Genomic DNA, 17,713 nt, shown 5'->3' with positions numbered 1-17,713 from the left:
AGCAACTTTATAATAAATTTCTTAATAGAATATTAAATTTTGTACTACTTATTTCACAGATATTCTTAAGCAAGTTTAATATAGGTCAAAAATAAATTCCAATAAACTCAACTTAGTTTATTCTAATCATTTTTAAAAATAAAAAACTTGTATGCAAATTATCAAAATATTGCTGGTTGTGTAGACAAATTTGTTCGATTAAGTTTACCTATTTGGGTAGATTCATTTTTTTTTTCAAACCAAACAACTTAATAAAAAAAAAGGTTAACTAAAATTGGACTCTTAACTAGAGATAATTGTAGATTCCAAAACTTGTTTAAAATTTCTAAAAGGTTTGAAAATGAAAATGAACTTGAACACTTGATCTAAACAACATTTTTAAATATATAACGAAACTCAACACGTTTGTAAGCTCTAAGAATATTTATAATTTAAAACTTAAAGTATTTTAAAAGAATGTATTTCCCTACTATGAAAGTATAGTGAATTCAAAATGAGATAAAGGTAAGAAGTACTACAAAGTCACTACAATATTAGTGGATTGATAAATAATAATTTAACAAAAATAAATTTCTCTCATGATTCTTCTTATGTTATATTTATAGACTTGAATACAGGTTCATTACATCTCATACATATGAAAATTCTATCATATCATGCAATTTTCTAAATTTCTAAATATAGTACTAGGCATGCATGAGTTACTTTTAAATATAAATCTTGTTGGAAAAAAATGTGTCATCAATTAAGAAAATTATTATTTTTAGTTTCAAGAAATAAAATAAATACAAAAAACACAAAAATATATCACGAAAACTTCAAAATTGAAAAAAAAAATTATAATTGTTGTCTAAAGACAACAAAAAATAATATTATGTGAAATTTTGTACAATATATAAACCAATCTCTCGTATCTTTTGATTTCAATAAACGTATATTTTTCAAAGTAAGAATTTAACCATAAACCTCGAAACACTCGTATATTACAAGAGATAAGAAAAATCAAACACAAACTTAAATTATTTTTTATTAGGACAATAAATACCATAGACTTTTCATTATATAACTATTGTCATTCATTCCCTTCTTATTCTCTTACTTATCCCACGGATGTAATGTGTGACTTTTTAAAATGTATTATTTTCATAAACTCAAAAAATTTAACTTTTTTTTTCCATAAAGTTTTCTTCTCACCTATGAAAAAAAGAGAGGTTAAATTATTTGAATTTTCCATTTTCGTATAAACACATCAATTTATTTTAGTTTTTTTTATAAGAATGGTTTTTCATCGCATCGCAAGAGAATTTGTTCCCACAAATGTAATGTGTGCCTTTTGAAGACTTATTATTTTCATAAACTCAACAAATCTAACTTATTTTTTTTCCATAAAGTTTTCTTCTCACCTAGGAAGAAAAAAAGAGGCTAAGTTATTTGGATTTTCCATTTACACATAAACACACCAATTTATTTTAGTTTATTTTTTATGAGAAGGATTTTTCATCACATCACAAGAGAATTTGTTTTATATTGAAATTGTGCTAATTCTAACAAAAGGAAAAATTATAAAATAATGTGTTAAACTTTGGTTAATACATAAACAATACAAATGAATATATATTAATTTATTTCAACATTAGAAGAAATATCTACTTATACCTTTCATTATCAAAATGAAGAGTACATCTTAAGTTATCCCAGTTTAAAGGAATTAAATAGCACAATGGATTGTGAAGAAGGGGTGAGGAACCTTCCTACATGAACAAAGCAGAGTAAATCAAAGTGAAAATTCAAAAGGTGTCACATGAAGATTATTAAAAGATTAAGAGGTTTGTATAAAAAGAAGTGTTTTTAACTTTTAAGGGTTTCTCTACTAAAAATAGAGTTTTTTTCAACCTGTAGAGAAGATTCTAAAAACATTTTGCCACCGTATTGTTATAATTACACGCTTTGATAATTTTTTAGTAAACACTTTTAATAAAATTAAATAAAATAAGTAAAATAAAATTTGTCGTAAATTAATATGAAAGCACTTGTATTAATTAATTTAAATTTAAGTTAATTTTCATATTTTTTATATTCTTTATTTACCTTGTTTATTACTTTTTCTGAGTTGACAACAATCAATATGATTCTTAACACCAACCATGGTTTCTTTTTAGAAAAATTGTTGTTTTGAGATTTTCTTTTATGACATTTTGATTGATGTTGATTGAAAATTTTTTCGAATTAACATTGATAAAAACAATCCTAATTAATATTGATCGGAAATTTTCTGGTCAACATTAAGAAAATTTCTATCAAATTATTAACAAAGAATAACTTTGATGTTAATGGTAAAAATCATTACAAACATTAAAAAAATGGAGTAAAAAATTATTATATAATAATTTAATTAAAGAAAAAACCATCCTAATTGTAGTTGACATAACGAAAAAATATTTAAAGCATCCAACGTTTTCTCTCTTCATATGTGTCCTTAACCAGTCATTGTTATTCAAGTCATGATCATTAATTAATTGTCGCCACCCACTCTAGAATTGTTGGACAGTTAGCGTCTCGTACACTAATGTCTTCAACTAGGATTTAATAGTTTTGTAATGAGTATACCCTTGTAACTTTTCAGGATTTTTTTTTTCATTATATACCATAAGCACCACTGATGGTGACTATTTGGGAAAATAATTTCAATTGCATTATATGCCATAAGCACCATCTGATGACTTATCTGACATGCACTTATGCCAACATTGAAAAAGCCACACAAATGTAATGTATCTTTCGTAGACAACAATCTACATCCTAGTAATATTGACTGACCATGGTGATTGACTTCAACAAATGGTGCAAATGGCATATCATACTTGTTGGTTAGATATGTTGTGTCAAGTGAGACTACATCTCCAAATTCCTCGCACGCTGCCCTACTACGTGCGTTAGCCCAAAATACATTTGATATTCTATTGTTCTCATCAAAATCAATCTCAAAGAAGAAGTCGTTGTTCATTTGCCTCATGTGAGAGAAGTGTGACATCAATGCTTAACCATCCTCATCCTTCCCTAATGCCCTTCTTTGTCGGCCGATGTAATTTCTAAAGTCAGGCTCCACAAATGGAAGGTTTTCAAATCCACCAACCTCACAAACTAGTGATTAGAAACTTTTATTAATGCGCACACCCGCTTCATCATTCATATCCAGTGTTCGCTTAACTTGCACGTTAATTTTTTTGTTCTCGCAAATCATCCTTGACTTCATAGGACTAAGGTCATGATTGTGGTGAAGTATCACATTCCTTATGTCCCACTGTGCTGCCTTCTTCACAACTGTTATCCAAGTAGCACAATTTTTAGTCTTTGTTGGTTGACTTTTCAATTCAGGAGGGATGTAGGACACATAGTTGCCTTCACGACTGTAAACCAATTTGATGAAGCATATTTCATTGTCTTCTCCTTTGCTGGAACTTCTCACTCTGACACCAAATCCACATCTAATTGCATATTGCTTGTAAAATTCTTTGACCTTGTCAACCATTTCAAATGCCATTCCTATCTCAGGAACTTCATCCAACTCTCTTTCTTTGGTGAGGACAGTAATAGAATCCATTAATGTAACCTCCTGAACTTGGTCGTCGTTGCATAGACTAATGTCCTCTAGTGAAATCGGGTTCAGTACTTGTGATGTCGACATTTCGTATTCTTTCCCTTACAATTGTTTAAAAATGTGCATTTGTAGAATACAATATTAAAAAGGGGGTGTCGTATAAATTGTTGGGTCTAGAAGCACCGAAGTCCAAAAAAAAAACATTTCATAAGCTATTCACAGAATAATGCCATAAATATTTGGTTAACTGAACAAAATTATCTTTAATCATATAAGTAAAACAAGTAAAGTTTGAATTTTTTTTACCATTGTTGGTGGAATCAGATAATAAGACGGACCTTTAATGAAGTAAACTAAGATGAAATAAATGTGGAGCCTAACCTTTCACCAAGACGGTCTTTGTGGATTTATTTCACTTGCTGTGTGGTGTGCATTGAGGTTGAATTTATCGTCGTCGTCGCCGGAGTAATAAAGAGGATTTTAGTGTGTATAGGTAGGTGGAAGGGGAAGTGAAAAAGTGAAGACTTCATTCAATGTAAAATGGTACAATAGGTTGGTGGATAAGTTTGCTTCTTTAGTACGTTAAAGAAGGGCAATTTTATCCATTTATACTTTGGTACATTAAAATATTATTTTCCCCCATATATAACAGATCTAAGGTGAACACTTTCAGTGGTCGTCTTCGCTTAAAGCACAAGTAATTAAACTAGTTTTTTTTCCTGAAATTTTAATTTCATTTCACTACTTATTTTTTTTCTTCGTAGTTGTCGTCGAAGTCCGTGAGAAGTGCAAAAAATGGAACCATTTGTTGGCAGTGAAGGTGAATACAATTTTGCCCATTCATATCTAACTGCCACTTTTAGGGAAGGAAAAATGAAGGAATATGATGATGGTGTCCAGTTTGAAGGTTCATTTTCGACCTTGTTCTGCATCCCATACTCTTGTACGTTTGAGTTGTTAACTGAGTTGGTTACCAAGAGTCTGAACTTACAAATTGCAACGAATATTAACAAGTTATACTTCAGGCAGCCAATGTTCAATGAAAATGGAGTTGTCATGTATCATGCTACTGAATTAGCATGTGATGAGGATGTTATGAGGATGATTATGTGTAAGCCTCAATTACCAATTAACTCTATTATTGAATTTTTTGTAACTTACAAAGGTTTGCAAATGAAATAATAGAACTGTTACAAAGAAGTGCATGTTCGACTTCTGGACCCCCAATGTGTATGGAGAGATATAAAATGTTAATATATTATGGAGCCCAACTTCGATGAGTTACTATTGTAGAGTGCCCCTACCGTCATGGGTTAATGTTTAAGTCCCACGCAGTAGTGTCCATGTCCATTCGCCACAATTGCACCTTCACTAAGCTTGTGGAGAAGATATCACATGGAATTTGTTGTGGAGATCGGAAAATGATCACATAAATTAGTTATAGACGTGCAGTTAAAGTTGTTAAAAACAAACTATTCCATGACATTTTTGAAATCACAAGTGACAGTGATATTATCCAAATGATTCAGCAGTGAAAAGATGTTCAAAAAATTAAGAGAAAAGTTATGAGTCCACCAACAACATCTGATATCAAACTCTTTATACAAACGAAGGACATCATGTTGTATTTTATATAATTTTATTATATAAAATTATTATTTTCTATTATTATTGTGGATTAACATTAATTAATAAATTATATTATTTGTAAATATCAATTATATTGCACAATTGTTATTAATTGATGGATAATATATATTAGGTTTCTGATGAACGATCCGTGATGGGTTGGATTGTTCAATGAACGATCTGTGATGGACTTAAGTATTCAGAAACTTGTTAAGAGGTCCCTGGTCTCTGCTGGTAAAGATATAAAATTGATATCCCATTAGTCAGTTTTATGAGACGACATCAAAATACATTTGTAAGATACGCTCTAGAAAACACTACCAGAAAGAGAGCAGTATAGTCTCACACGTAAATAATTTCTAATCTTTTATTGATTCTATTTGGAAGATCAAGTATCACTTTTATCTACATTGTTCTTAATTACTGATCATTAGGTACGCTTCCGCATACTGCTATTGTTATTAGGAACTGCTCTTAATATTACAATAATATATTATATCGATATTATATTGCATCAAATTTTATGAGAAAACCTAATTGTGATTTAGGGATTTTCTTTTATCTCTTGACAAACATTTTGTGTGCAGTTTCGTGTTGGCACATGGCAAACCTAATTGTTCTTGAAAACCCTTGTCGGTAGCCATGGGCAAATTGAGATTTTTTTTTTTGGAAAATCTTCAATTTGGTGTTGATTTCTCTCGTGGGTTTTTCGAACCCTAAATCCAATTGGTTAATCCCAATTTGATTTCATCTATAATGGGTTTTTGTATCAACATCTATCGCATTTTGTATATTTTACGAAACCCCAATTTCTTCTTCTCACGCAATTCTCTCATGGGTTATTGATGTTTGACGCATTTGAGTTTCGGACCAATAAACCCTTTTTTCGAACCCTTCTTCTTCCTACAATAGTGGACATGATTTGCAATCAGACTGTGCAGTGGTGGTGCGTCGTGATTTTGAGAGTCGTTGTGGTTCATTGCAGTGGTCTCTCCCTGTCGCGGTGAGTCTGGTTCGCAGCCTGCAGTGGTGGTTTTTTTGGTTATGGTGACTCGCAAGAGAGGAGAAAGAGAGAAATGGGGTTTGCTTTACACATTTAGTGTTTAATTAATTGGGTGTTTATTGGAATTGCACATGGTTTTGGATTGTTCTACGTGCATGTATGAATTCATTTGCAATTTGTGTGTCTTGCTATTGTTACTGGATCGTGATGTCTATTTATGACCTTTAATGGTATCGGTGGATTGTATCAATTAAGCTTTTCTCTACTTAAGCATGAAGTGAGTGATGATCTGGTCACTGTTGATACAATTATCGATGTGATTTGCAACCTGTGTGACCCATGCACTGGAACTAAAATTCATACGTTGCGTGTATTTTTTGGATGCACTAAAATGATGCATGCGTGTTGTTTGGGAGTTGAAAATAAAGTGCCATATAGTTTTTGGATACTGGATTATTGCTTATAATACATGTGTTAATTGTATTATGTGAATAAGGGTGCAAAAGGAAGCAAAATATGTGAATTTGGATTTGGAATCATGACCATTGAATTGAAAGGTTTTTTTTATCATTTTATTCTCATGTAACAACATTATTGTAACAACATTATTTTGGATGGATAACATTTGGTAATAATTGGTGTACAATTGATTCATGCATTGGAAGTTGCGGCTGCAGACCAATATTGCAATGTCTTTGAATTAAGTAATGCAATTAATAATGCTCATAAGTAAAATCTATTGCCACACTTTTTATTTTGATTAAAATTTGATTCCAATGTTCAATTGGATGTCCGTGCATGAGTTTGAATTTCATTTTTCAAATGGAATTCAATTAGGGACATTTTAATTTTCACTTGTCTTGTATTAGGTTCCTTTATGGCTAATTGAGTGGTTTGATCTTGTCTTGTATTAGGTTCCTTTATGGCTAATTGAGTGGTTTGATCGAAAAATAAAAGTCCAATTTTAAGCGAATGTGAATTGCATAAACAATTTATTTTATTATTATAAATATATTTGGTTTTGGTAAATAAATAAATATTTAATTTCATGATAGTTTTGTATTTTATGAGCAAATTAAATGTTTAGCATTTTATGACCTTATATTCCAAGTGACATCTTTTAAGTAGATGGTTCGGAAAAAAATATTAAACATTTGTGTTTATATATATATATATATATATATATATATATATATATATATATATATATATATATATATATCCATGCATTTTAATTTTAATTGTTTTGGATTTTAACCGTCGTTGCGTGATGGCAATCATGTAGTTAGAAGATCGCGTCATTGTGTTGTATAAATTGCCCAGATATTTCTTTTAAATATAATTATTTCATGCATTATATAATTTTATTATATTTGGTTAAGTATGAGTAATATAATTTTATATGATTGTGATCTCACCTGTCATGGGCACAGTTGTATAAGATTTTGTGTGAATGAAATAATTTAATTTTTTTAATTATTTCATGAATAAAACTTAAGTTTATATATTATATTCTCGACTTTTGGGTATGAAATTTTTGTACAAGTTCTCTACTATTTTGGTGACGTGATATTATACTTGAAATTAATTTTTTGACCCTTATTTGGAAATCTTATTATTTAAGGGGTTGTTCATGCATAATATAATTTTATTATATTTTGTTAAGCATGGGTGATATAATTTTATATGATTGTGAACTTACCTATCGTGAGTACAATTATATGAAATTTTTGTGTTAGTTATATGAAATTTTGTGTTAGTTAATTTTATATTACATTAATGTCAATCATGCTCATATGTTATTTTAATTCTTGATGATATGATGTACTTTGAATTTTATCTTATGTCAATTATTTGTCTTGTACCCTATCGATATTAGATTTCTTTATGACATGAGTTGTGCATTGTCTTTTATTTCTTAATTATATTTCTTATTTATTATGATTCGGGACCCTTAGGCAGGATCACAGTGGATGAGTAATTTGGTATTCTAGGCATGTTTGACTATGTATTCAGAAACATTAAATTTTATTGCACAATAATTGTGCATATTAGATGTTTCTTTGTCATTTTGATATCGACTTTTTTGTCCATGCAATTGACTTCAGTCAAAACTTTGAACAAGACAAATTTTAAGGACCAGACAGAATAATTGAACTTGTGTTTGAGAGAAGAAAAGCCTCCCACTTTTACTTTTAATTACTATTAAGTTCATTACTATCAAGATAGCTTCTCGTAAGAAATGGGAACACTCAAATAAAGTGTGTTTAAAGTTGTTGAAAAACACTATAAGGAAGTCTATATATGGTTCAACCTGATGGCTTTTGTTAAATAAGGCAAAGAGCATTTAGTTTGCAAGTTGAAGAAGTCTATTTATGAATTAGACAAACTTATAGACAATGACATTTGATATTTGGCCGGATGGTCACTTCTTTTGGCTTCAAGGAAAATACCACAAATCATTGCATTTACTTGAAGGCTAGTGGGAGTCAATTCATCATTATTGTCTAATATGTTGATGATATTCTTCTTGCTAATTAATAGCAGGGTTAAACTTTTGACTGAGACAAAATTTATGTTAAATAGCCACTTTGATATGATGGACCTATGCCTTTGTTGTTCTAGGCATTCATATTTTGTTATAGGTTACGTGGCATTCTTGGATTGTTTCAGAGAGGATACATTGATAAAGTACTCAAAGTTTAACATGCATTCTTACTCCTCATGTGAATGTCCTCAAATAGATAATGATAGAGTTGACTTGGAAAAATTTCCATAATTGCTTCCGCTATTGTTAGTCTAATGTATGCTCAAGTTTGTATTCGTCCCTTTAAATCTTTTACTTTAATATGGTAGGGAGGTACTTGAGCAACCCAGGTTTGGGTGATTGTAAAGCTGTTAAAAAGGGTCTTTAGATATTTGCAAGGAACCAAGGATCACATGTTGACCTATACGAAGTTTGATCAACTTCAGGTCATTAGTTATTCTGATTCTGGTTTTGATGGTTGCCCTGACGACCTAAAATCTACTTCCGGCTTTGGTTTTATGATGGAAGGAGAAGCTATTTCTTGGAAAAGGGTTAAACAAACTCTTATAGTTACTCCTACAGGCAGTATGTTGCTTCTTATGAAGCACTTGTCAAACTATGTGGCCTAAAATTTGTTTTTTGACTTTCAAATTGTTGAAAGTATTTCTAGGCTACTTGTAATATATTGTGGAAATACTACTGCCTTGGATTTCTCTCAAAACAACATACGTTCTAATGCTCAAAGCATCTTGATATAAAATTTATGTTTGTTAGAGAGAAAGTTTTGGATTTTCAGACTCGGATTGAACATATTGTTACATAACATATGTTAGCATATCCACTAACTAAAGGCCTAGCTATTGGAGTTTTTTCAAAATCATGTAACTCATATAGTTGTGGTTAAATCTTTTGATGTATTGGGTTAGTGGGAGTCTGAAATGTACCCTTTATATTATAATGGTTTTCATGAGATGTAAATTTATAAATGACTTCAGTTTCATTACATCTCTTTCAACATATAAAATGTTTGAACCATTTTGGGATCACATATTTGTTATGTTTGTTTTTATTTTATTTATTATCCATTATTTTTGAAATCTAAGCACATGATATGTATCCCTATCGGATATTATATTTGTGATTCATGCTTATATTTCTTAATTGGTATTTGTGCTTATGTTGTAATTGATATAATTAATTTATTTATTAATGTTATCCAAGTGGGAGATTGTTGTATTTTATATAATTTTATTATATAAAATTATTATTTTCTATTATTATTATGGATTAACATTAATTAATAAATTATATTATTTGTAAATATCAATTATATTGCACAATTGTTATTAATTGATGGATAATATATATTGGGTTTCTGATGAACGATCCGTGATGGGTTGGATTGTTCAATGAACGGTCTGTGATGGACTTAGTATTCAGGAACTTGTTGAGAGGTCCCTGGTCTCTGCTGGTAAGGATATAAAATTGATATCCCATTAGTCAGTTTTATGAGACGACATCAAAATACATTTGTAAGATGCGCTCTAGAAAAAACTACCAGAAAGAGAGCAGTATAGTCTCACACGTAAATAATTTCTAATCTCTCATTGATTCTATTTGGAAGATCAGGTATCACTTTTATCTATATTGTTCTTAATTACTGATCATCAGGTACGCTTCCGCATACTGCTCTTGTTATTAGGAACTGCTCTTAATATTACAATAATATATTATATCGATAATTTGATGCTTCTTATTATTTGTTTTTGGATTTATAATCTAACACATCAGGCCACCAATACTAGACGAATCTTACGAGGACATAAAACCATGGATATACAAAACTCCTTCGGGGGATTTAGGTTTTAGAAGCATGTGGGATTTAAATTGGCGATTGTAGAAGATTGAAAAATTGTTATTCAATTTGGCGTTTGGTTAGTGCAATTGTTTAATATTCTAACTCCTTTCACCTTCAAAAAATATCACTTACGGTATAATTGTCTATTTATGTATTATTAATGACAAAATAAAAGAATAAAAGTTGCCAGTCCAATGGTTGAATGTTATTGAACAAAATTGAATTCATGTATTTATTACATACCAAACATCGTAACCTCCCTCAACACATGTAGCGTAATTGCACTAGAACCGTACCCCCTAGCATTCAATGCAGTGAAGAGTTGAGACTCTTTCAAACATGCCAAAATTCTCTATTTAATGGTGCTCATTTGAGGAAACAACGATCTCCCATTCACCTTCACAATAATCGTTTACTATTCCAGTAGGGTTTGTATATGTACTCAAGGACGGACATGACAACCTCCACAAACAATCAACCCACCAACTGCCTATGGATTTTCACGACGCTACACATCCATAATAGGGTAACATTATTCCTCATCCCACATTGAACCAGATTTACATCTTCTATTGTTTAAGTATTTATCGTTGCATGTTTTTTCCCATTAAATGACCGTCATTGTGTGCTGCATAATTTTGGGTACGTTGATAGACATTTTGTTGTTGCATATGCGGATGAATTTGGTGATAAATAACAATTAATGGACAACAATGACAATATTCACAAACTTAGGTACAACCAAGATCCACAAACTTAGACAACCATATTCACTGTGTGAAGTTGACAAATGAGCAGGCCACAACAAATCATTTGGTACATTACTGATAATAGGTTATAGTGTTGCACTATTTTTATGTTAACACAGGTTTCAAATAAATTTCGTTTTCCATTAATGCAGGACCTAAAGGATGATTTCACTAGCTTGATCCGTAATAAAAAAATTAAGAAGCTCGTATAACCTATTAACTACCTCGTATGCCACAAAGATCGGTAAGGGTTGGAAAGAATTTTGCAAAGACCATCAACTGAAAGAGAGTGATCGTGTGTTGTTTGAGATGGAGTATGACGGAGATGATGAAGATGTCCATGTTTTTGTCAACGACTTCATGCGTGACTTCTATTCATCATACAAGTCAATAGTCATCAATAGTACATAAAGTGGCGAATTTGAAGTCTATTTTAGTTAGGAGTACTTTACTTTGTTGAATAACTTTTGCAATAGACTTAACATATGTGAGATGTTATTAAATTTAACTACAACAAAAACTACTGTCGAAGGTAAAGATCATAATGTTGAAGGACTTCGTCTCTGTTCTGGTTATCTTCATGGAGAATCCATTCACAAATAAAGTTTTGCCTTATTTGTTGGAGGTCCTCCTGCAACGAACAAACATGTTTATGTCAAAATTCAAATCAAATGAAGACACGTACATAACCAAATTAACAATTACTTACAGTAGTGTATTGTGGCATGCAATTGCCATTGAATTTGGGATGACCATCCTGCAACTCTATAAATTTTAAAACGATGACTCCACAATATTAAGCATACAAAATCAGGTTTGGTTACTGAAACCAATAAAGCGTTATCCAATAATCAATAATAAAACCCATTATTGAAATAAACCAACACAAAAAACTCACAAGTTTGGTTGAATAAAGGTCAACACATGTTGGATTTCAAAACTTAGTTTTTGGTCTTCCTTACAATTTAACAACATCCTTATAAAGTTTTCCATGTTACGGGCCTGAAAATATCATCTACCATGTTAAACTACTAAATCTTTCAATTTCAAAACGACATATTTGAATTAAAAAATCAAACAAAACTTTCACCAATCAAACTAACCACGTTATTGTCGATCTTGGTTCGTTTCTTTCTACCGTGTCCGAGAGAATCAAGCACAAAGAATTCCATTGTCTCCAACTTTACGGCATAACACCACCAATGATCATCGTGTACAATTGGAGCAAACAATTACAATACATGTTACATATTTTAATGCCAAAAATAATTTAAAACGACAAACTACTCAACAAGTCAAATATTTGACTTACAAATTCAGCAGTCAATATTTCTTCCATGGTAATCAACATGCGACAAAAGAACATGTCGTAATCGCTTAATTTCCAAACTCGTCTCTTTGCGATTCTCTTATTACTGTCATGAACAATGTCTAGAATAATAATGGTCAATAAATTGTACTCAAATAAATTTATCTTAATATTTGGTTCACCTAACTAAAAAACACAAACACCTACCGTATATATTGGACTTAAAGCAATCCTTCGCACCCATTAATGCAACTTCCTTTCACTATGCATGAAGAGGTTACATCCAAACATAACTGTCTATATTCATAAAACACACTTTAATGAAATTATTTGCAATTACTAATATATACCATGTCAAATAATATGAATAATAAATTACCATATTGCAAATGTAACCCATTGGTCAAAAACTCATACAGTCATTTGTAGACAGTATTTGACCATTTATCACTACTACAACCATTCAACAAATAAATATTACGTTACTACAACTATTTAGAAACCGGAATTAAGTTATTTAGTTATTAAGTATCGTAATGATAACATACCTATAAGGACAATCAACCTGAGTTAGCGTCCTGTAAAGCTTAATGACATCCACATGCCTAAAACTGCAGCTTACTTTAATGGGCTCAAGCCGTGGTACAATTGCCAACAATTCACTACATCTGACATCATGAATTGAGTTCTCTTCATAAATCTTATCTGCCACGTCATGCAAACTTGGTGACTTTCCATCCACACCAACTTTGCCTACATCGTCATCTCCACTTTGGTATGAAATATCAGCGATGTTAACATCATGTGCATGACTTGCACCCAAATCTTTAGCCATATCACTATCACTTACATCTACATTAATTTCACCTTTTGAGTGAAAATGTTGGCCATTATCATCACCCGCGTCTTCCTTTTCAACTAACTTACTTTCGATCTCACTAAAAACCTCAGTGATAACTCAATTTCTATACCTTCATATTGAAGCTTATTGCACTCACTTGCCATTTTAGTTTCCGTTATCTTTCAATCTTAGCTTAAAAATGTGATATTTTAAAGTTGTCTTCAAAAGCTGCAGTATCGCCTGGCGGTATTTATTACCGCCCAGCGCATCTTAAAGGATCATTTTCCACTGTCACATTCCCGCCTGGCGCTATCCTTCTTCCGCTAGGCGCTGGCAGAAAAACGCTGATTTTTCAGCAATGACATTTGTTGCTTGTTTTGATCATAACTTTCTCTACAGGTGTCCAAATGAGTTGGTTCTTGTTGCGTTGGATTCTACACTCAAAGAGCTTTAATCGAAGTGGTAGAACGCAATTTTTGGAATTTTGTGCGAGATGCAGTTTACTCTGGAAGATGGCAGCAGTTACAAAGGCAAAAGCCACCTCATGTTTTCGTTGAAAATTTGGTGCATTTAGCAAAGCCTTGAAGCAGACCCTTTCTTCACCTAATGGGTTTCTTCTCTGCACATGGAATAGCCCAAAAAGGGAGCTGATCTAGGGTTGGCCATCATTGCCACATCAGCAGACAAAACAGAAGAAAATTCTGTTTGAATTGGCAGCACACACACTGAAAAAGCAGGATCAGCTTTTAGCAGCTTTTGGACAAAAGGCGGTTGGGGAATTTGGAGAGAATAGGAGGAATAGAGAGAGCAGGGGAGCGCTCGAGTTTTTTTTAGGGGTTCTATGGGATTTTCAATAGAATGCTAATTTTTGCACATTTCTATAGGACTAATATTTTTGGATTGGTTTTTACTGGACAAAACTATGAAGATCATGGTACTGTTTTATTGCTTATAGGGTATTATGCATTGAATACTTCTTCGTTAGTGGCTTGTGTTTTCATCATTCAACAATGCTCAACTCACTCAACTTGTTCAAACTAACATGTTTTTGTTGTCCCAAATCTGCTATCATCTTTCAGTGATCAGTTTGCACTTGTAACAGCCTAGGATTCACTTATTCATGCATATCAACTTGGATTTGAAGCAGTGTTTATCTTGCATTCATTTTTAGCATCATTTACGGTCCACTGTTATTGCTCAATTTTGTTTCTGCAGTCATGCATTTATGTTGCTGCAAGCTCTAATTTCTCTGCTGCCATATTCTTCCAGTTTTAGTTTTTATTTTTTTAAAACAACAACAAGATTAATGTTGTATGTGTAGGGGTTGTATTCTCAATAGTTTGAGCGTGGCTGCATTTGACTGAATTGCAGCTACGCATTCACACATGCTTTAGTTCATCTAGGTTCACTTTCACTCTCTTTTTAGATCTAATGCACCATCCACCATTCCCATTCAGATTCCATATCACATCATGCATTCTGCATTGCATTTATTCTTGTCATGGCATACTCTTAATTCAACTTACATTCTTGCATGTAGTTTAGTTTAGTTTGTGGAGTTAATCTTTAGTCTTGAGTTATTTCTTTTTGTTTGAATTAAATGTGTAATAGTCTAGTATTTTAAATGAATTTAGTTTTCTTAGTTTAGCCCCTTTTAATTGCTTTTACTTCAGTTTCATTATCTATCTTTTATGCTTAAAAAAAAATCCCCCAAAAACATGTATATAGCATTCAATCCACTCATTGCATTGGTTCCGTCCTTGGACTGACCTGAGTTAATCCTTATACTGCATTAGTAAAGGTTGATTAATTCAGTTTGTTTGGGATAGTTTAGGCGACAAAAGCTGTCTACCACTAAGCTTCCAAAATTTTCAATCGTTTCTTGATTTCAATTATTTCCATCTCATTGGTGTAAAATTTCTTTAAGCAAACATCACCCGAATTGGATGCCCCAGCATGCTCACCATCTTCACTAACCCTATCAAGATTTAACGCAAACCGAACTACTTCATTACATCGATCGTGTTCCGTTAAAGCCCAATCAAACATGACCTGCAATATCATTTAACTATTACTTAAAATAACTATTTTAACACCGATATAGTATGAAAAAAAAAACAAAATACCTTGGGTTTAATGAATAGCCTCTGAATGCTTGAAATCCTTAACCTCAAACGTGGCCATCGTAATATTCTAGGAAAGACTATTTCCCTATAAACTTCACCCAATCCTAACCTCTCAAAAGCCCAAATCTAAAAATGACAAATATTACCTTATTAATATTTGACACAACAAATGTCAAAAAAATTCAATATTAAAACATAATAACAAACAAGTTACCTACAAAACTACAACTGACCCTCCCAATGTGATGTTATAGTCATTTTTGTTTTGGTTATGAACAACATATGCACGACTTAATCCATTAACAAAAAAATTGTGCACTGCAGTCCCCCAATTGAAGTTAACCAAACTATCAATATCGTCTAATATTCTAAAAGGCATATTATAAACCACTTTTGAATTCCTAGGAAAAAACAACACGACAAAGCCCAACAATATATACAAACGGGGAACATTATCTACATCATCCCAATCGGTTCCTATTATACTTCTAATCATGTTTGTTATACCTTTAATAATGATTCTTTCCCCACAAAAAAGTGAATCAATTAACTCGCATCCATATACATCAAATTCTACTTCTTCACCAACTACACCTAACCCCAAACTAAAACAAACATCAACCATAAATAAAGGCACAAGGTGCTTCCATATGTGAAAAGATTGTTCACTCTCATCCCATCGTCGAAAAAGCTCAATTAATAGAGGACTGTAGATATCTAAAGACCTCTTTAACTCCAAACACCACCATTTGAAAGGTGTGAGTCTTATACGTCTCCGGTGTCCATTCATCAACAATTTGTTTATCTCCACGATGTGTTGTGTGTCCACAAAATTAATCCATATTATCATGCACAACATCAAACACCATATAATAATTCAGAGCACTAACCCTTTCTTCTTTCTCTGCGTCCGGTTTTGTCCCCTTTCGAGCCATGTCGTAACAACAACCCACACAAAAGCAATAAACAGACAACAACAAATCAATGCACCCCAACTAAGAAACCTAGCATCAATTTCACAAACAATTTTCAGTTTCCCTTTCACCAAATCACCTGCTCAGAAAATAAATTAACCTTCCATCTCTGTCAGCCATGCACATGTAAAAAAAATGAACTCAAGCAACCCAACCTTTTTTCTACTAATAATAGCGACACAAAAAAAAAAAACCAAAACTAAATTTTTTTGTCCAATGCAGTAACACAAAACACCACAACACCACAACACCAATGTACGACCGCAAAAAGAAAACCTCACCTGAAAAACGAACCGACGAGGTCGGGCTCTTCTTTTCGTTCTCTTTGCACGCGCACGAACAAAACAAAAAAACCCCTGAAAAAATATTGCTCCCAAAGTGGTTGTCGTTCTTCTTCTGGTTCAGATTTTTTTTAGAAGATTGTGAGTTGGTTCGTCAAACCACCACCGCTTCTGGAAGATTTGTTAGGCACTGCTCCTCGAAGATTTGTTCGGCACGGTAGCAACTTGCTTTTGATTTCGTTCGGTGAAGTAGTGTTCTCGTCAACCGCTTTCTGCAAACCACCACCGCTTCTATAATATGTGTTCGACACCGCTTGCTTGGAATTGATTTCTGAAAAACGAAAAAATCAAATTTTTCGATTTCGTTCGCACATTTGATTTCCTCACATGTACACCGATCCCACAATACTTTATCCACTACCACACTCCATCAGAAACATTTTTTTTTAATTCAAAAACAATTTAATAAATTCCACGTGCCTCTAACACCTCAATGAACAAAATGTGGGTAAAAAAAATAAGTTAAACTATCATCTTCCATTTGCAAAAAGGTTTATCAATTGATATCAACCGAAACTATTTGACAGCGACTACAACAATTTAGACTGACATGAATCGAGATTACTTTCATACAATATTGATAATTTGGATTTTTGCTGACTTAATGTGGCTGGAAAATTCTCCCAATTGACACTCGTAGAAAACAATTCTATTTAATGTTAAGTGAAATTTTCTTAATTAACATTAGAAAACATATCCTAACAAATTATTGATGAAAAATAACATGTGTTGATGATAAAAAATAATAATAAATGTAA

General features: G+C 32.0%; 2 protein-coding genes across 3 annotated transcripts; both read right to left on the bottom strand.

The window, feature by feature from the left end:
- Positions 1-3,148: 3,148 nt before the first annotated feature.
- LOC114194279 lies at positions 3,149-3,685 on the bottom strand. Its single transcript, XM_028084405.1, has one exon. The coding sequence runs from the start codon at positions 3,683-3,685 to the stop codon at positions 3,149-3,151; it is 537 nt and encodes a 178-aa protein (XP_027940206.1).
- A 7,934-nt stretch (positions 3,686-11,619) lies between these two features.
- On the bottom strand, positions 11,620-17,455 carry LOC114194099. 2 transcript variants are annotated; one of them, XM_028084156.1, is made up of 6 exons: positions 16,896-17,455; positions 12,881-12,970; positions 12,677-12,795; positions 12,468-12,545; positions 12,074-12,129; positions 11,620-11,995 (listed from the first exon to the last, which is right to left on the bottom strand). In XM_028084156.1, the coding sequence occupies exons 2-6, from the start codon at positions 12,915-12,917 to the stop codon at positions 11,977-11,979; spliced, it is 309 nt and encodes a 102-aa protein (XP_027939957.1). In that variant the 5' UTR covers positions 12,918-12,970; positions 16,896-17,455; the 3' UTR covers positions 11,620-11,976. The 2 variants fall into 2 exon arrangements, with proteins under 2 accessions (XP_027939957.1, XP_027939956.1); XM_028084155.1 differs by having other exon boundaries at positions 12,074-12,121.
- Positions 17,456-17,713: the final 258 nt, after the last annotated feature.

The sequence above is a fragment of the Vigna unguiculata genome, chromosome 8 (assembly GCF_004118075.2).
Source record: "Vigna unguiculata cultivar IT97K-499-35 chromosome 8, ASM411807v1, whole genome shotgun sequence".
In the NCBI taxonomy this organism is placed as follows: domain Eukaryota; kingdom Viridiplantae; phylum Streptophyta; class Magnoliopsida; order Fabales; family Fabaceae; genus Vigna; species Vigna unguiculata.
This window is presented reverse-complemented; position numbering and strand designations above follow the sequence as displayed.

Bases quoted from the DNA above. Each gene is read 5' to 3' on its own strand.
- LOC114194279 (XM_028084405.1), bottom strand. From the start codon at position 3,685: ATGTCGACATCACAAGTACTGAACCCGATTTCACTAGAGGACATTAGT.
- LOC114194099 (XM_028084155.1), bottom strand. From the start codon at position 12,917: ATGGGTGCGAAGGATTGCTTTAAGTCCAATATATACG. The intron at 12,796-12,880 runs GTAGGTGTTTGT...TTATTATTCTAG, and splicing joins CTTTAAGTCCAATATATACG to ACATTGTTCATGACAGTAAT. The intron at 12,546-12,676 runs GTAAGTCAAATA...TATGCCGTAAAG, and splicing joins AAATATTGACTGCTGAATTT to TTGGAGACAATGGAATTCTT.